Raw genomic sequence first — 19688 nt, 5'->3', positions numbered from 1 at the left:
ATTCCCCAACCCCCCCCCCCCCCCAGTGCTTTACAAAATCAGGTTCTTGGTTACTGCTCCCCCTCAGTTCTGCCTTTTATCACAGGTATTTTTTAATTTGAAAAGCTGAACGTGTCACTCCAGTAATTAATAACCAGCTCTTTGGCACCAGCAACACTGCTGGAAGGTCCCACCACTAAAAAATTCTGCTTATGAGCTAATAACAGCTTCAGTCAAAATTATTTCTTAAATTAATTATTTCTTGGAGGCACCTCTCAGGCCTCGCTTCTTTTTTTCTGGTTAAAGCCGGTGCCTCAGAATTAGCAAGAAGTTGGTCATGTCTGTCATTATTTTACTTTAAAGACATTTTGCAGGGTTGCATGTATGGAGCGATAAGCCTAATTCCTATGCATATAGAAGCAAAGCTTGGAGCAGCAAATGCTTTATATCTGGGAAAGGTGTTTTTCTTGGCTGGGAAAATTTTTCTGTTTTAATGCACCAAGCGCTGACTTTGTCTGGAGCCTGGATGGGGTTTGGAGACAGCGTCTCCTCTAAGCCTGGGTGATGGAAGAAAGACAAAATGAATTTGAATGATAACAAGCTGCTCTGTGTTTTCCTTTCTCTAGGGATCTTTCCAATAACAAAATCAGCAGTTTAGATGCTCAGATGTTCAAAAGCCTGACTTCCCTGGCAAAACTGTAAGTACATGTTGCACCCTTTTGGTCTCATGGCAAACTGAAGGCATGCATGAGCCATTATCTAAAATCCCTTTTTCCCCCTGTCTGGCAAGTCACTCCTGTTGCACAGTCCATCTCCCTCATCCCAGGCTCCCGTGCCCGGGGCTCAGCTGTGCCCAAGGCCCCAGGTTCACATCCTTCACACGGACTATCTAGGCAGTGCATCCAAGCGCATGGGGCAGCGATGCCCCAGAGCCCAGGCAGTTTGACTCAAACTGCTGGCCCTGTTGTAGATAAGGCAATAATCCCATGCCAAGGCAGGCACCGAAAAGGCCCTGAGGACAGCTGTGTCAAAGGGCTTTAAGACCCTGGTGTCTAAATCAAGGGCTTTTGAGTGGAGGTGCACACCCAACTCCCAAAGGCTCCTTGCTGAGTGGGTCAAGCCCAGCTGGGCCAAGCCAGGGGAGGGACATGCTTAGCCAGGCAGCTCCACCCCAGCTGCAGCCGATCACACCAGCTAGGTGGCCCAGAATGACAATCACCTGGCAGCCTCTCACTGGCTGCTAGGAAAGGAGCCAGCCACCCAGCTCCCGCAGAGACATGGCCGCGAGGTCTGCCTTCCCCGCCACTCCAGCACAGACACCAAGGGCAGGATGGCTCATGGGTCCTTGCACCTCTTTTGCCCGTAACAGTGGGCACCCCAGAGCTATTGTCTGCATGAGCCAAGCCAGCAGCCCCGGAGCGAGATGGTGGCTTGGTCTCTGGGTGCTCTCTGTCTCTGTTTCCCCTTTTGGTCAGGGCTGTCTCTGGAATGGCAGTGCTGCAGCCAGAAGGTAGAGGCCTCCCCTTCCAAAGCAACCTGCCATCTCTTAGCTCCTTCGAGGTTCGGCTAGTCCTTCAGCCCTCAGTACAGGACCCTTGCTCTCTCCTTTGGGGGGCTCATGCTCCCTGGCTCTCATGTGAGGCTCCAGCCTTTTCCTAGCCTCAAGCCCCTGCTAACTGCTTACCCTCACCAGGGTGCACACATATTTTCTCCGAGTTTCTTCCCACCCCACCTGAGCAGCTTTTCCACATCAGCCTTTCCCCATCCAAGCCTCTTGCCATGCCAGCCAAGGCGCCAGCCAGCCCAGCTTCCCTCCCCCATAGCCCATCCATAAGCTCTCTCTTACCAGCAGAAAGTTGCCTCTTTTATAGCAGGTTTGGCTTCTCTCCTGGAGTCACATGCCCACCCCAATCCCCCACCTCACCTGGAGACTGCCTTTTGCAGAAAAATCCCAGCCTTAAAGGGGCATCCTCCTTGCAGCACAGGCTGCCTAGGGCCCTAAGGGGCAGCTCCTTGCTCATTATGTCTTAGGTCTGTTGGCTCCCAAGAGCAGAAGGAGAAGCTGGGCTCTACAGAGGACTGTATGAATAACCAAACTTTGCTGAAGGCGGAATTCATTCCCCAAGCACAGCCCTAAGCTAGCTAGTGCCCTGGGGTGGCCTTGCACTCTCCAGGCACAGCAGGGCTTTCTTGCAATCACTGCATGTTCTCATGAAACCTTACTTTCCCCTTCTCCTTGTATTGCAGAGATATAAGCCACAACCAGATTTCTACATTAGAAGATGGAATATTTGATAATTTATTTAATTTAACTGAAATGTAAGTTCTGGCTCTTCCACCCCCTGCATGCCGCGGTGTCCAAGACTGCCCTTCCCATGCCTCCACCTGCTCCTCTGCCTGCTCGGGGATCTGGGGATAGCATAAAGCTTCTCATTCAACGCTGGCATCCTCAGAGCACACAACCCCAAGACTTGGGGAGGGTGGGGAGAGTTTCACTGGGGGCGGTGAGGCTTTGCCCGAGCTCTAGTAAGAAGGATGGTCTGCAGGAAAGGGCACCGACCCAGAAGCCTCGGACCAAAGTGCTTCAATCCTTGAGGTGCTTTGGCAAACATTTTCCTCAAGTCAGATACGTTCCAGGGATGAAAACCTCACGTTTACAGTCACTCTCCTGTGAGCCCGCACAAACAGACTGTGAGAATAGAGCTCTGTCATTGTTTCCCATTATGCTCTTAAAAGGGAATATGCAAAGGAGCAAGAATAATTTTTCAGCTCAATATTCACCCACACTGAGCTCTACCCTCAGGTTTTGACAGTAAACCTATACTCAGAGCACGTGGCTCTGTCTCCTAGGGAGGCACTGGGCCGTGGGTCTAGAAATCAATGCATTTGCTCCTCAAAGAGCAAAGCAACTTGCACTCTCAGTGCCGGGCACAGTGACTCATGCTTGTACCTTGAGTCCCAGGTTCAAATCCTGTGGGCAGCACAGCCAGTGTTGGTTGCACAAACATCTTTCCCTGCTCAGTCCTGTTTGCAGCTGACAGCCAAAGGCTATAATTTAGGCTGGGCTTGACAGCAATTAAAGTTTCCATCTTTTCATTAAACTGTCAGAGGGAAAGATTGCCACTGAGTTTGCATTTCTTTTCTGACAGGCCCATTTTGTTCCTTTAGATTTCTTTTTTGTTTTTGGTGCAGAAAGTCTCCCTCCGCTACAGAGGTCGCCCCTGCACCCAACCGATGTTAAATGGCAGGCTATTTTGAATATAAGATTATGCCTGTAATTTACTCCTAATTGCACCAATTATTGGTGGCGTGCAAAAAGTGCTTGCAGCGCTTGTCTAATTCCAGTCTTTAGAAAAATCCTGTTAATCACTGCTTGATTCTCCATTCTTTAACTCCCCTAGTGATTTTTTTATGAGGCATCGCACTGGAGTGGTGCAGATGGCAACAGAGGGGACCCGTACGTTGGTGTAATGAACACTTATCACATGCTTCCCGTTGTCGAGTTAATACATAATCTCCCTGTAATCCCTCTCTTATAGAAACTTAAGTCTGAATCCGTTTCTTTGCGACTGCAAACTTTCATGGCTGCCCCGCTGGGCGGAAGAAAGAAAAGTTAAAGTGATCCAGGCGGCCGAGACAAAATGTGCCCATCCTCCTGAAGTGGCCAACCTTTCTCTTTTCAACATTTCATTCACCAACGTGACTTGTGGTAAGGAAGGGCTCTGGCTCACAGTGGTGGCGAAGCCACTGCAAATGATGATCCTCAATAGTGGACCCTTGCCGGCTTTGAGACATGAGTGCCAATCCAGCCCATGCAACGACTTGCCAGTCTCATCAGATGGGTCCTTGGTGAAGCTGAGCCAAGCTCCCAGGAGATACGTTAGTAAGACCAGTTTCCCAGCTGGCATCAGCAGAGAGGTTCAGGACTGAATGGACTACAGGTATTAAGGCACCGATGCACATAGGCTACATCTGGAGTCCTGTGTCCAGTTTTGGGGCCCCCATGATGTGGACACATTGGAGAGAGTCCAGTGGAGGGCAACAAAAATGACTGGGGGGCTGGGGGACAGGACTAGTGAGGAGAGGCTGAGGGAAATGGGCTTATTGAGTCTGGAGAAGAGAAGACCAAGGGGGAGTGAATAGCCTTCAACTCCCTGCAGGGGAGCTGCAAAGAGGATGGAGCCGGGCTGTTCTCAGTGGGGGCAGATGACAGATCGAGCAATGGGCTCAAGCTGCAGAAAGGGAAGTTGAGGTTGGATGTTAAGAAAAACTTTCTCACAAGGAGGGTGGTGAAGCACTGGGACAGGCTCCCCAGAGCGGTGGTGCAGTCTCCATCCTTGGAGGTGTTGAAGACCTGGGTACACAAAGCCTTGGCTGGGATGATGAAGTTGGGGCTGGTCTTGCTTGGAGCAGGGGGTTGGACTGGATGTGAGCTCCCTTCAACCCTCCTTGTCTGATTCAATATTTCTTTTTTTTTAAACTTAAAAAAAAAAAAGCTAGTTACTATGGAAGCTGCAATGTAGCAGGCATGGTGGAGTCTAATGACATCTTTAAGTCAAGGGGAAGTTGTTGAATGGCTTTAGGAAATGCTAGCAATGACTCCTGATTACCACTGATTGCATGGGGCATACAGAAAGTAATCAGGCTGAAATGGGGGGGGGAAGTTCAAGGCATCTCCAGGCATCTACAGCCTTAGCACGGGTCTTTTCCCCAGTATTTCTGCATCAACAGTGGCGTGTCTCAGTGGCTCTAGTGAGGTTTCAGAGGGAGGCAGTCAGAGGAAGCTCATGGAAGGACAACACTGTTGAGATGTTTGGGGGGGACGTGTTGTAGCAACAGTTAGAAACAGAGCAGCAAAACATGCCTGGATTGCGTGGGCAGGCCTGGACGCAAGGCAAGGAAGTCCCAGCTGGGCTGTGGCTGTGTACGCTGCAAAGGGAGCATGTGTTTGTGGCCGAAAAAATCCACCCCTCTTAGGCAGGTTGGAGGATGGAGAACTCAAGCGAGAGAGACCCTGCTGCTACCAGCGTGTGTGCATCTGTGTGCAGCTGTGAGCCTGCACGTGTGTATTGTGTGTGTGCACGTGTGCCAGTGCGGGTGCACATACGTGTATGTCTCTTCCCCCGTGTTCCTCCATGTGTATTTTGTGTGTGCGTGCATGTGCACCTTTACTCACATGCCTATGTGCAGCCGTGTACCTGTGTGCAGTATGCATGTGGTCCCACGTGCTGCCTTGCACATTCACCTCTGTGTCAGTGACAATGGAGGGAGGTCCTAGCTGCACCAGAGGACACAGGAGAGCAGGGCTCTCCCCTTCTCCACAGCATGGGGATGTAGGCATCTTCTCCACCCCCTCCACCACCTGCATATGCCTGCACTATTTGCATGTGTGGGCTTTTCACTTGGAAACTGGAGGCATGAGGGAGCAGCCTGCACCAGGCCAGGCAGGGAGACAGCCAGGGTGCCCCACACCCCTGTGCCCCAGCTGCACACACGTGCAGGGGCTCAGACCAACCAGCTCCGCACCTGGGGAGCAGCTCTGCATCCCATCACTGCTGAGCCAGGCTGCCGCACAGCCCTGGGCTTGCAGCCATGTATTCCCATTCCCACTCATCTAAAGGGGCAGGAAAGCCCCCTGACGGGTCACCCGACAGGCTTGCCAGGTAGGACAGCTCAGCCCAGAAGCCCTCTCCTGCCACTCCTGTCCCCTTCGCAGGGGTGTGGCAGAGTGTTTTGGGGCCCAAAGCTCTGCTTTTGCCTGATCCGCTTGCAGCTGAGTGCTCCGGTCTCTCCCCTCCAGACGCAGAGTACCTGGCATGCGTGACTGACAACCGCACAGGAGAGGCCGACGCCGTCGTCCTCTTCACACCCAGCCGCCGTGAGAACCTCACCGAGGAAGCCTGCAGCGCCCTGTGCTATGTGGAGGACCACGACTACGGCGGCTTCAGCAACCGGGGCTGGTGTCTGTGTGGTGCCGCCCTCCAGCCAAACAACTCCTCTGCTTGCTGGTCCTTTTGCACCGAGCCTGCACCTGAGCCGGCCTGCCACAGCCCGGCACTTGTTCCCTCCATCTTCCAGGCACGGCTGCAAGCCTCATTCACGAGGCACCTCCAGCCATCCAGCCTGCACTGTGCCGTGGCCTTTCGCATCAGCGTGCCAGTTGCCATCTGCACTTTACGGTGGGACTTTGGGGACCTCTCGGGGGTTCTCAGCACCACCAGCCATGCCGCTCTCCACAAGTACGCGCTGCCTGGGTGGTACAACATCACCGCCACCCTCCTCATGGGCAGCAGGGTCAGCTCCGTGCAGACGGAGGTCGAGGTGGTGGCTCCCCCGGGTGAAGTGGAGCTGCAATGTCCTTCACTGGTCAGGACGAGTGAGAGCCTGGACCTGAGGATCAGGAACAGGGGTGGCACTGGCCTGTCAGCAGCGTACAGCATCACTGCGGAGTCCGAGGACCTGGGCAAAGGTGAGCCGGCGGAGGAGACAAGGCTCCGGCTGAGGCCAGGCTTGCCTGGGAGGTCCCCCTTGCTTCCAAAGCCCTTCCAGCACAGGGACTCCTGGGCCTGACTCTCGCTTTGCAGCTGGTGCCCAGGGCACCGAGCATTGCTGTTCAGACTCAGTGGCCATTTGTGCCCATGGAAATGGCTGCACGTGTGGCAGGGCAATGGAGGCACAGACACAGTCGCTCTCTGTAGTGCCAGGTGCCTGTTTCGGGGCACCCGGGTTGGCCTGTGTGCCCAGGTGGGGCATGCATGTGGCTTAGCACCTTCAACTTGACATTTCTTCCACTCCACAGCCCCTTGTCTCCTTCCTCCCCAAACTCCTGGTTCATCACAGCTCTTGTACACCCCACAGAGCAAGTTTCTTAGTAGGTAACAGTCCCCAGACACTACGGCCCTGTGGTGGGGTATGCACCTGGGACCACTGGCAGCACACAGGCTCTGACCACCCAGACAATGAGCTGGTAGCAGCAGGTGGCTCATCACCTGTGCGTCCAGCCAGGGAAGGAGGACACGGTCCCACGTGCTTAGCTGGGTCTTACGATGGCAGGCTGAGAGTCTCCCCTTGCAACATGTCTATGGAAACCTCTTCACGCTCTGGTTTTTCTTTCGCAGCGGTTCACCCAATGTGCCCTTCAGACGGCTTGGTCTTCCCTGGGAATGGCTATTGCTACCGGCTGGTGGTGGAGAAGGCCGAGTGGCTGAAGGCCCAGCAGCAATGCCAGGAGCACGGCAACGGCGAGCTGGCCTTTGTGAGCAGTCCCGAGATCCAGAGCTTCTTGGTCTCCCGGGTCATCAGGTGAGTGGGACAGGGGGACAGATGGCAGAGTCCCAGCTCAGAGGGCTGGGGATTTCATCTCCCTCTCGTGCAGAGAGTCCGGTCTTCTGTGCTCATTGGGGATCAGCAGCCAAGTGAGGGTTTTGCAGGGCATAGCTGACCCCACTGCCACCCTCCGCACATGCTTGCAGGTAGGGGAAGGCTGGGGAGAAGCAGAGCCCTGCAGCAGGTGCATTGGCAGTGGTGGGAAGCCCAGCATCCGGCACACGAGCCCCAGAGAGGGCAGGCTGCACTCAGTTGGGAGGAGCCCGATGCCCCGGGCTGCATGTGGGGCAAAGGCGGGAGGTCCTCAGTGGGCAGAGGGGCACGGCAGCATCCCTGGCTGCAAGGCACAAGCGCCTGCTGAATTTGCAGGGGGTGGAGGCGGCATTTGAGTCTCGTTTGCTGCGGGTTGGGTGCTTGAGACAGACCTCGGGGCTCATCAGAGGTCATTCAAGGCCCCTCTGCCTGCAAAATTCCCCTCTAAGCTTGTGTACTGATGGCTGCTGCCCCACCCCAGAGGTGGCTGCATTTCACCAGTGCTAGCAAAGGGCTTTGGGAGCCTTGGCAACAAGGAAGGTAAGTGCTTGGGTTGCAGGGTCTCAGCCACATCTTCCCCTCCACTCGCTCTCAGCCCTCTTGAGAACAAATACGTGTCAGGTTGTGATGGCATCCATCCTATCCCAATGCCAGGGCTCGGTAACCAGATAGCCGGGGATTAAACCCACCCGATAAATGCCCCTCGTGCAGTTGGCCACCTAAGGGGGCAAATGGCTGGGATGCCTTTCAAGGGGACTGGCTGCACTGGTCAGCTTGCAGATGCAGATGCTGGCAGAGCCTCCTTCATAAACATGTCCCAGCCAGCCCACGAGCTGCACAGCTGCGTGTGACGTAGCCTGCGCTGGGCCCGGCGCCCCTTCTCCCAAGCTTGTTTTCCTGCTCTGTTCCCCTCGCCCGGGGATTTGTCCCGAGATCGTGCACATGTGGTCCCTGGCATGGCTGGGCCAGAGGAGCCTGCCCAAGCCAAAGGGTCACTGGGCGCACTGATTTATCACGGGTTGCGTGCGGGACGGCTGACAGGCTGCAGGAGCGGTGAAATCATGAGGCGTGGGAAGGAGTGAGCCGACTTCCCAGCTGCTGTGGCTTGCCATTCCCCGCCCGGCTCCTTTCATTAATTCGTTCAGATAAACGTGAATGAGACAGTTCCAGGAGACGATTTCCCTGGTGATAAAGCCCACATGAGCTGGGCTGCAGCATGCAACCTCCCGGGCTCCTGCTGGGGAAACGACTGGTGCAGAACACAGCCCTTGGACCCGCTCTCGCTGCTCCTCCTTCCTCCGAGCCCCTTCACCACTGTGCCATGGACTGGGTCCCTCCCCAAACCAGTACATCATGAACCACACGCTTCATCCGAACCTCCTGGGGTTTCGCTCTGCCAAGTCAGGTCGTTCAGTAGTTGTCTAGTGATGCTGCCGCTCTCGTAAGGTGTGGATGAGATCTTACTTTGGTCAAGGGAGAATTTAATCCGGCGCTTGCTCCTTTCAAGTCCCTGGAGCCAACAGGCAGGGAACAATTCTGCTTCTGTCTCTTTGAGGACTTGCCATTAGATCATAGCTGGAATCAGAAAAGGAAAAACTCCATCGGGTTTTACCGCCCGCCCCCCAAACCTCTCCCAGCAGTTTGGGAGCCGAACACCATGGTTATTTATTTTTTAATCTTATTTGCCATGAAAGCTACTGATTCACAAAGCAGTTATTTTGGTCGTCGCTTTTCAGCGTGACCTCATTAATCATCCTGTCTGGCACGGAGCAAGAGACACCAATTATCTCCTCTGTCTGCTTTCTGCAAAGCCGCCGTGCCATCCTCTGAGCGTGGCTGCTCTCACCAGAAAGTGGAGAGGGGCTGGAGTGCAACTTGGAGAGAGGGCCAAAGGCTGCGGGACGTGCCAGGCAACGGCTTCCCCTATGGGCTTAGGGAACCAGTGTCCAGGCATAAACAGCATTGTCATGGGGAGAAACAGAGGGGCAGACCCCGAGGGGCCGGGGGGAACCCTGGGGTCAGGAAGCTGCTGGGGAAGGCAAAAGTAAAAGGAAAGAAACAAAAAACTTCTTGCCTATAGCAGGATCCACGGCAAAGCCAAAAATGGAGGCAGGACCTGAGCGGCTCGTTAGCTGTGCCTTTATACAGCTGCAGCCAGCGGATAATGCCGGTGGCAGGAGCTGGCCGGTGGCTATAAAAAGAGCTGCTGGTAAGGAAGCAGGGACCTTAACAGGGAGGTCCCTCCCAGAGCCCCTACGAGGGGAAGAGGGGTGGGAAGCTGCCTCTCCCAACACGGGGGAACGCAGCGAAGCCCACCGTAGGAACACCGCTGCCGGCGGCAGCACAGGGAGCGAGGAAGCTGTCATCCCTCACTCAGACTGGGGGCCCGGCCCTGTAGAACAGAAAGAACGGAAGGAGGGTGACGCCAGGGGCTACTACCGGGGAGTCAGAGGGAGCAGCAGCCACCAGGACACCAGACCAGGTGGGATCGTCGCAGGCTCCGGTGGGCTTGAAGAGACGCCCCAGGTGGGGGACGAAGGGCATAAGCAGCGCGAGGGGCTGCAGAAGATGGGCCCCAGTGGCGTAGAGCCCCCACAATGAGGGACGTGTAGGAGGCATGCGGAGAAGGGCCACCACGGGTCCAGTGAGCCCACAGGCGAGTCGAAGAGTGAGGAGGAGAGCCTTGGAGCTGGCAGTCTAGCCAGGTCCCAGTTTATGGCTGCCTAGGGACCTCGGGCATCTGAGGCCTGGCATTGTTGAGCTAGACGTTAATATAGAGGGCAGAGACCTTCCCCTTTTTGTGCACATCTTCATGTTTTCTTTGTTGTTGATAACGTTTCTTTTGTTTCCCACCTTTGGAGGGGTTGTGGTGCAAGGTATCTAGGGACCAGGTGTTGCTTAAGACCAGGAGGGGTAACTATCCCCTGGGATGCCAGGCAGTAGTAAGGCGCTGTGGGCGGAGGTAGAGTTAGGCCCTTCAGGCTGATACAACCATACCCAGCGAGCATCTGCAGAGCCCCAACAGTCAGAGAAACCGGCCGAAGGACATCGTGAACCTGTCGAGGCAGGGTGTAAGGGCAAGGTAGAGGGGAGGTGGAGCCTCGCAGAAGATCGTCATCCAGCTGTCCCATACTCGAGAGAACCCCAGCAGTTGGACACCCCACCACTGGAATAAGATACAAAGTTGTGGCAGGCGAGATTGGGGGAGAGAATATTCAGGAGAGAGACATCCACTCGACAGGACAGCAGGGACGGACAGGCGAACACCCCCAAGCATCCAGGGCCGCGCGGCGTGTGACTGGATGTTCAAGACCAGATGGGCACAAGCATCTTAGGGGCGAGAGAGAACAGCCTCTTGTGGCTGTTGAAAACCTGACAGTGCTTTCCCTACATCAGCCTTGAGGCTCAGCAAGTTTCCTAATTGGGAAGTCACAGTTCACTTGCCTAAAACGATCCGAGCAGCTTCCACTGTACGTGGCGTGCTTTGCTTCCTGCCCCAGGAGGCTTTGATGTGCGGGTGCCGAGAGCCTGTCATTTCCTACCCCAGATGTTGTGACGTTTCAGGGGTGAATTATGCAGTCCCACTCCTTGACTTGCAGGAGACCCTCAGGGCCCTGTCCTGCCTTGCATTCAACTCTGCCCCACTGCTATTGCCACCTGCAGCGCAGGGCTCGTGGCAGCCGGGTTTCTTCAGAAGTCCCCAGAGGCAAAGAGCAAGGTTTGCTGAAGAGACAGATCCATCTGAAAGCGTGGCATGGCCTTAAACCGCTTGAGAGCCCCAAGGAAGGGCTCTGTGATACCCCAAAGCTTGTTGGAGTCGAATCCGGCCGTGCAGTTGGTCCAGTAAAAGAAATCAGCCACAGCAATCCTTGCGCCTTTGACCTTGACTCATTTCAGAGCTAAAGGACAGGGGTTAAGGTAATACAGGGTATCGTAAGGTAATACAGGTGTGCCAGGGTATCCTTTCAACTTGTGTTTGAGTTGGGCTTGGGGCAGCCTTGCTGGGTACCTGGGGTTCAACCCCTCTCTGCCACATCTAAACCTGCTGCTGGCGCAGATGTTGGTCCCTACATCTGTCTCGGCGTGGATGGGTGCCCGGGTGCTGATCATGGGTGCTGCATTCCCAGGCCAGACTGGGTTATGGACGGTATTGTTCAGAGAGGAGGGAAAGGAAGAGTCAAGGACAATTCAAATCAGTTTTGCAAACCACAGAAGCTCCGGCACCTTTCCTTCCTTTGGACCACCATGGGTCTTCCTTCCATCTCTTGGATTTGGTTTGTTTATCGGGTATGCTGTGCACGTCATTGTAGCAGGCCGCCTAGCACCTCCCCATGCTGAACTATGGGTTGTAGGAACTATAGGATCGCTATACTATAGTCTATTACTAAAGGCAATGCTTCCTGAACTTCCTGGGCTGTTGAATCAACAGGGCCCCAGCTCTATCCCAGAGGCAGGGTGCTTTCAGGACAGTAGCTTTGACTAGCAGGCTGCAATGAGATTTGTCATTAAAGAACTGGATCCCGGTGGCGGAAGGAGCATTGCCATCAGGTCGTCGTTAAAAGGGGTCTGAGACCCCCGGGTGGAAGCGGCTGTTGTTCTGGTTCTTACTTTCATTGAGAACCAGAGGTGGCATCGGTCCCAGATCTTCCTCGTGCTTGTGATTTCCTGACGGATTCTAGCTCGACTTATTTTCTGGGTTATTTCTGTAGGAGCTTGGACGTCTGGATCGGATTCAACGATTTCGCAAGTGCCGGAGCGCAGCAGCGTGGCGAAGGCTTCAATCTGGAGAGCTGTCAGAACTGGCTGCCTGGGGAGCCCCATCCCTCCAACGCCGACCACTGCGTCCGCATGGGCCCGACGGGCCAGTGCAACACTGATCTGTGCATGGCCACGCACAGCTACGTGTGCCAATACAAGCCGGAAGGTGGGTTCTGCCGCCTCCCTGCTCTCTGTGGGCCGGGGTGGAAGCACATAGGCTTTTCACATCCTGGCGTGAGTCAGTCCAGGGGGAAGGGGAGGGAAGGGCCTTCCTCCACCCCTCTCCGGTAATCGTTGTCTTTGCTGGAAACTTCGATTGGGCAGTAAAAGGGTAGAGACCGCGGGAAGGGGAGAAACTGCAGGGCAGATGCAGATGGCTTCTCACTCTGCCTTACTGCCCCCCACGAGGTTTGAGAAAGGGCTGATTTGGGATGGGTAGAAACACCTAGCACTGGTTGCATACAACTGATCGGATCTGTGCAAGGGCCCTAACTGAAATCAGAAAATTAGGGTTGGGAGGTCACATCTAGTCCAACCCTTTGCTTAAACCAGGACCAGCCCCAGCTACATCGTTCCAGCCAAGGCTGAGTTGAGCCAGGCCTTAAAAACCTCTGAGGATGGAGGGTCCAGCACCTCTCTGGAGTCTGTCTGTGTGTCTTGCATTTGCTTCTCACTGCTGTAGTCTAGGAGCCACCTTAGTGCAAGTAGACAGGTCACAGAGACCGGCCACCGTTACTGGGACATCCCAGGTGCTCGCCTGGCATCTTTAAGAGACTCCTCAGGGGATGTACAAAAAACTGGGGTTTGGTTGCGAGCTTTAAATCAACAACCTTGCACTGCGAGGAAGCTGCTGCATGGCCATCTAGCCCTGCCTGCATGTCCAGCAAATGTCTGAAAACATGGATGTCCTTGGTTCTCATGCAGGGACGTGGCCCTTTGTTCTTGGGGGAGGTTCAGGGAAAACATCACACCAAAGCCCATGCTCCGGCAGCAGGGTTGAAAGTGCGCAGTCCCTGTATGTAACGGCCCTCTGTGGGGACGCTGGAGAAGCAGGCACTAAAACCAGTGCCTGAATTACTGTAGTATTTGTCCTTTTTCTGGCTGCTTGTGCAGCAACCCAGTCCTCTACCCACCAGGGGCGACATGCAAGGGAGCTGAAGTAATATTGCTCATGATGGTCAGGCAATGCATAAGCTTATGGAGTCTGTTTTATGCTTTGCCTGATCATCATGAGCAATACTGCTTCGGCTCCCCCAAATTTCCCTTGCATGTCGCCCACTGAGGGATTTGCTAGAAAAGGAAAAGATGTGGAGGGGAGATCTGGGCTGAGATCTGACCAGTTAAGTCAAGGTTGAAGGGTGTTAAGTAGCATCTCCCATGTGGAGAACATCAGGAGTAACCTCAGCCTCTTCTCCCAATAGTCCAAACATGTCCCCATATTAACAGACATGAACTCTCCCGTGCCCGCTCTCTGGGTGAAAGGAGACAGTGCCCACAGGATGCCAAGGACTCAGATGCCCGAGTTTACCTTGCCTTCCAGTGAGCTGGGTCACCTGCTCCCATCTTTGTGGGCATTGCAGTTAGCTGATTTATCTCTGCTCGGTGCAGCCCAAGGGCTGGAGTTGCAAATGTTTCCTCCAGCTGAATGACTTGGGGTAGAATCTATTGAGGGGGAAGCCAACTGGCCAGGAAAGACTGCACCTGGGGGACCCCTCTCCTTCCCCATAGCCAAAGCAAACTGGCCCAGAGACAAATACCCCATCCCTAGAGATAAACGAGGAAGGCAGATGGGGATGCACAAGGCATGACAGGGAGACAGAGAGCAATGATGGGAGGTGATACAGGTAAGGGGGAAAGGCAAGAGATGATGGACCCCAGGGGATGTGGCACCAACAGCTGCTGGTACCTTCAGCCCTTAAAACCAGCCTGGTTCGGAGCACCTCGAGCTGGCTTCTGCTTTTGAGGGAAACCAGGTGGCCTTGGCCAAGTTTCCGCAGGGGTGCGAGGGGGGTCTGTTCACCCCAACAGGAAGCCCCAGACACAGGACGGGAAGGAGAGGTGGTGGGGGTGGAAAACGAAGCACAAGAGCAGCTGCCTCTCCTACAAGAGGGAGGCATCATGTGGCTGCATCTCATCCAAGACGCACTTTATAATTCCCCCTGCTCCGGGTGTTGCTGCTGTGAGCCGCGGCATGCTCTTGCGCAGGCAGGGCGGAGGGCTGGTTGCAGGGTTTCCTGCATCTCCCCGGCGTCACGTAACGCCTCCTTCATCCACAGGGATTCTCTTAAATGCCGACAACTTTTACGTGGGCAACCCGGCATTCGACTCGCACACGCCCGTGAGGAACGTGACCAGGGAAGATTCGCTCTCAGCCCCGCGGGACGCGGTGGAGGTAAGGCAGGCACACACTCTGGCCTCTCGGCACTGGCCCTGCCCAGGGGCAGCCGTGTGATGCCCCGGGGTTTTGTTTTCCAGATGCTGATGTTCCCCACTTGGGAGTTCGAGCACGAGGGATTTTTAACTGCCTTTGAGTTTGTGACTCAAGAGCTGCAGCAGCCTGCTCAAGTGAGGTTTCAGGTGCATAGGCCGGCCGGCGGAGAAGGTAGCGTCTCATCTCCCCTCTCTCCCCGACTAGGTTTGGTTGTAATGGGGCGCTTAAAGCGCTGCCCTGGGGACCTTTTCTCTAGAATGACTTTATGCATTTTTTTCCCCTCTTGAGGAATCACCAGCCTGAAGTTTTTCCCTCCCTGCTTGGGCTGGAGTGACATCCCGGGGCTGTCTCCATGCAGGCCTCTTAGGCTCCAGCATGTAGATTCGAGGGTCACCTCTTTAACCCAGATGCCTTTTCCCGAAGATGTGTAGTAGGTGTTGGAGTTAAACTGGTACTCAGCAAAAACCCATTTCTTCCCCATGGCTGGGGCTTTCTGCCTCCGGGCTCCTCTGCCGCTGGCATGCTCCGATTGATCACCACTGAGCATCGCGGGCCAGGTGGGAATTGAACAGATGCTTCCCCTACTCCCGAACAAGTCTGGCACTGTCTTCTGAGAGCTAAAAAGGGCACGAACCCCCAGAGTCACAAGCCTGGCAGAGGAACCGCTCCACAGATTCATAGAGACGTGTGGCTGGAAGGGACCTCCAGAGGTCACCTAGTCTAACGCCGAGGCAGGATCATTCCTACACAAACCATCCTATATAATCCATAATCTAAACTCTACATAAGACTACCATCAACCCTGCACACCACCTGACTGGTGTCGAACCAGTCTTTAAATCTCCCAACAGAGCTGGGCATGGCCGAGATGCTGCCCGCTCCCTGGCTGCCCTCCTCCCCGTCGGCTCTGTGCAGACAAGAGGTGTCTAAGGCTCGTGCTCGCTCAGGGTGGGACGGCTCTGGGCGAGCTTGCTGGCAGGAGAGAGAGGTGCTGCAAAGTAGAAGCCCAGATGCAAAGCTGATGGCACAGTCACCATGGCTGTCCCACCAAGGTCCGGGAAGTTGTCCCCACTTTCACCACCTCTCCATTGGTGCGAGGGGGTCTGGCAATTGCAGCCGCAGCACCCTAGAGAAGTGGGGCTGGAAGGGACCTCCAGAGGTCACATCTAGTCCAGCCCCCTGCTTGGGGTCGGGTCAGCCCTATGCAAACCATCCCAGACAGATCCGTTGTCCAACACTTAGCAAAGGTGCAGTCAGCCCTGGCATGACCACGATACAACCACGGGTGACATAGGGGGACGGTGATAATCCTGGCAAAGTTTTCCTTTAGTTTTACCACATGTCCTGGAAGATAAAGGAGGGCCGGAGCAGAGAAGCTTGTGGAGAAATGAATTCAACCCCTTGGTTTTCTCCTCGGGGATGGCGGCAGGGTTGTGTCAGTGCGAATTACAGCCCCCCGAGTCTGTAGCATCATGCAGGTGAAAACTTCCTGACCAGGAAACACGACCACAGATCATCCTTGTCATTTTGGCAGAGGAGGGATGGATGGATGAGGCCTTTTCCATGCACCTCTGTGCAACTGAGAGAGAGTAAGCAGTGACCAGTGACAGGGACCTCTGCAGGCAGCTTGCTACGGTCACGCCGCCTGCGGGCTTTTTAAAAGTATTTTTGGCATTGAAACACTAACGAGCAAAAAATCAATTCATGCGTTTTCAGCGTCCAGGCCAGCCCTGCTCAAGAAATGAGCCAGCTTTCACGTTGAAATAGGTCTGGTTTAGCTCAAAAAATGCTCTGTTTCCTTTGGAAAAAGGACTCTCTTGCTTTCTTAATGATCTTTGTACCTTGATGCAGTTTTCCACAGAAATAGGTCAGTTCCTTCTCCCATAGCACAATGCCCTGGCCTGAAATATTGTATTACCCAGTGAAGCACGAGAAAAATCTCGATTTGCCGGCGATTGAGGGGTTTTGTTTGATAACATGTATTCCAGACAATGAAAGCTGTGCATGCATGACAGCTGGTAGCTTGGCTGCAAGTATCCCAGTAAGGTTTAGTGTATGCAAGAGAGGTCACCAGGACCCCCGACACATCTGCCTAGGAAGGAGTATGGAGGAGTGGAGGCTGCCCAGACTTTCCATCCCCCCTTCAGACCATTGAGACCGAATCCAAAGGCTAGACCAAGTCCAGACATTTGGTGCCTCGATGGCTGCAGTTATATCCGCCGCCGTGTCTCCCGCGTGGTAGACAATGATTTCACTGCTGAACCACGGAGAATCATGCAAGTTAAAGGAAAGATGTCCTTTCCGGCCTGGCACCAGCCAAGTTGTCGTGTGCAGGGATCTGGATGCACTTCCCCCTCTGTTTGGCACCAGTTGGTTAGGTTTAGCCTAGTGAAGCCCTTGTCCAGCATAAATGTACATTTGTCATTTAAGAAATGCAAAAATCTAATGCTACCTTTTATTAGATCAACTAGGATTAATAATAGTGGGTCTAATACGAGGTAGCATTTCTGAACCGAGAGTTCTAGTTCTTTGCATTTCTTTTTGTCTCAGACCAACGTGGCTACCAAGTACATCCCTGAAACATGGATTTTTGTCATTTATGTAACTCACTGTTTAGCAGGCAGTTCATCCACTGGCCACTCATCCATTGCTTCCCTCCTGTGTGCAATAGCTCAAGGCCATGTCAGCGGTGGCCTGAATCGGCAAGTTTGCTCTCTTGCCTGTTCACAGGTTACAAAGAGGAAGAAAGTGCTGCGCAGCCATTCAACACTTCTCAGGACAATGGGAACTGGACACTACTTGAATGCCCTGCTGGTTTCCAGTGGTGTCACTTGACTAACACATGTGTGTCACTAAGCAGTGGCTGCAACACGACAGAGTGTGCCGACAGTCTCACCGCCACAACTGCCCCCGCCGCTCCTGGGCATGACGACGGCCCACTCCGCTACGAACTCCTCAGAGAGTTCCTGTTCACTGTACCCGCCGGCACCTCGACTCAGTATTTGGTGAGTGGCTGTTAACACACATGGCCAACCCGTGGGTAGGGCGATTCCCCTTGGGCACTGTGGGCCCCAACCCGTTTCAGGTGCCATTCCCATCCTACTGACAGGGAAACTGAGGCACAGTGAAGCTAAGGGTCTTGCCCAAGATAACACCATGAATAAATAGCAGAACATAGCATAGACCCCAGGAGCCTCCCTCCTCTCGCCGTGAAACCACAAAACCACTCCCAGTAACTTTTTGCAGCAACAACATGGGCAGAGGGGTCAGGGTTGAAAGCTTTGTGTAGGATTTTACAGGGCCATTGAAAAAGGAAGCGACACTAGCATAAAACTGGTGTCCACCTTAGCACGGACCGCACAACTCCTCTTGGCAAAGGGCGGCATGTTAGGAAAGTGCTTGGTGTCTCATTGGCCGCGGTCATTATGTTGGCAAACTTCTTCCCCTGCCCAAAGAAGAGGCTGCTGAGCATTTAAGCTGCTGGCTCTAAAGCATTTCCTACCTACCTAGGTCTTGTTTGGCGATGAAAGCACCTTGGTGAGGTCTAAGGATGTCTTTAGCCTCCAGCATGATGCTGGTCCGGGCTTGTTCCTCCAGTGCCGGCCCAGCGGGACTTCTCTGTACAGACACCGCTACCTAAGCACCAACTCTTCCGACTGGTCGCCCCACCTGCCTGCCAGCCTCACCGGTGCCACCCAGCAGAACGACACCGTGTGCTCTCTCAGGGTCCTCTACACCGCCGAGCAGGTTGTGCCTATGATCGGCCAACCCAACCCAGGGCTGGAACATCGAGGCCGCTACACTGTGAAAGCCACCGTGGACAACGGGGTCTTCAGTGCCAACTTATCTTGCAGTTTCTGGGTCATTTCCCCGGTGATGGGCCTGCACGTCATCTACCCGCTGGCTCAAGGAGGCATAGTCTACGTGCCAACGAACCACTCCTTGCTGGTGGTGAAGATCTCCTCCGGGGTGAATGCCACAGCCAGCTGGTTGGGTGGGAACTGGAGCTTCCCCTTCGAAGGGGCATGCCCGCCTGCCGTGGCTCCGCCAACAGCCGACTGCACCAGAGACACCAATGACACCTGGTTCTCAGTGGTCGGGCTCAGCGGCCTCGGGGACGGCGTGAACACGCTGGTGCTCATTGCGGAGAACGCAGTGAGTGCCCAGAACATCACCATCAGTGTGAAAGTGGAGGAGCCTATTCGAGGGCTCCGTGCCACCCCAGACCCGGAGACCAGAGTCTTGCTTAACACGCGGGTGGTGAGTCATGACAACGTTTGCGCCTCGCGGTTGGGTGGGGAACCCTATGATCCTTCTGGTGTCTTCAGTCCTTGGTGCACGTCCCTCCCTCCCCATTGCCAAGTTAAAAACCGCTCCAGCAGCAGTTGGGGAACGGCTGCTTGGTAGCTACCCACTGGATCTGTCAAGGGCTCCATTGAAATCCTTGTCTGCGTGTGGCAGAAAGGATGCTTGTTTGTGCCCTCCATCTGTCCTCTGGGTTGTCTGCCCTTGTCTGTCCTCTGGGCCGTCTCTAAAGCTGCACATGTGGGTCGAGAGGTAGGTTGTCCTCGTAGACATGCATTGGGATTCCAGCAGTGTCGAGTCCCCAGTTCTCTTTGGCTGTTGGGACACCCTTTGAAAATGCCAACTGATTTTGGGATAAGAATAAAAAAAACAAACTTGGAAATGACCTTGCAAAGAAGCTTAGGCAGCAGACACACCATTTCCCCTCTCCCCTCCAGTAGTCTCTTGGAGCCTCTTCATAGATTTCATAGACATTAGGCCTGGAAGGGACTTCGGAGGATCATTGAGTCTAGTCCCCCGCCCGAAGGGCAGGAAGTCAGCTGGGGTCATAGGATCCCAGCAAGATAAGCATCCAATTTGCTCTTGAAAGTGTTCAGTGTCGGTGCTTGAACCAACTCCGATGGCAGGATGTTCCAGACCTTGGGGGTTTGGACGGTAAAGAAATTCTTCCTTATGTCCAGCCTGAAATGGTCTTGTAGTAGTTTATGCCTGTTTGACCTCATCATCCCTTGGGGCGCTCTGGTGAACAAACGTTCCCCCAGGTCCTGGTGGTCACCCCGATAAACTTATAGGTGGCCACCAGATCACCCCTGAGCCTGCGCTTTTCCAGGCTAAAGAGCCCCATGGCTCTCAGCCT

The 19688-nt window shown here is 54.4% G+C and overlaps 1 protein-coding gene across 1 annotated transcript in view; it reads left to right on the top strand.

Annotated features, from left to right (window-relative positions):
• The first annotated feature begins 60 nt into the window (after window positions 1–60).
• Window positions 61–19688, top strand: part of PKD1 (polycystin 1, transient receptor potential channel interacting) — a 58584-nt gene continuing 38956 nt past the window's right edge. Inside the window, 11 exon segments of the mRNA XM_019512744.1 lie at window positions 61–584; window positions 586–677; window positions 2227–2298; window positions 3519–3688; window positions 5780–6448; window positions 7098–7281; window positions 12048–12262; window positions 14373–14488; window positions 14572–14698; window positions 17258–17532; window positions 18038–18787. Of these exon segments, the coding sequence (XP_019368289.1) occupies window positions 570–584; window positions 586–677; window positions 2227–2298; window positions 3519–3688; window positions 5780–6448; window positions 7098–7281; window positions 12048–12262; window positions 14373–14488; window positions 14572–14698; window positions 17258–17532; window positions 18038–18787 (2685 nt within the window). The 5' untranslated portion in view covers window positions 61–569.

The sequence above is a fragment of the Gavialis gangeticus genome, unplaced genomic scaffold (assembly GCF_001723915.1).
Source record: "Gavialis gangeticus isolate Ggan-Ray unplaced genomic scaffold, GavGan_comp1, whole genome shotgun sequence".
Lineage (NCBI taxonomy): Eukaryota > Metazoa > Chordata > Crocodylia > Gavialidae > Gavialis > Gavialis gangeticus.
Note: the sequence above shows the minus strand (reverse complement) of the source record. Positions and strands in the feature narration are given on the sequence as shown.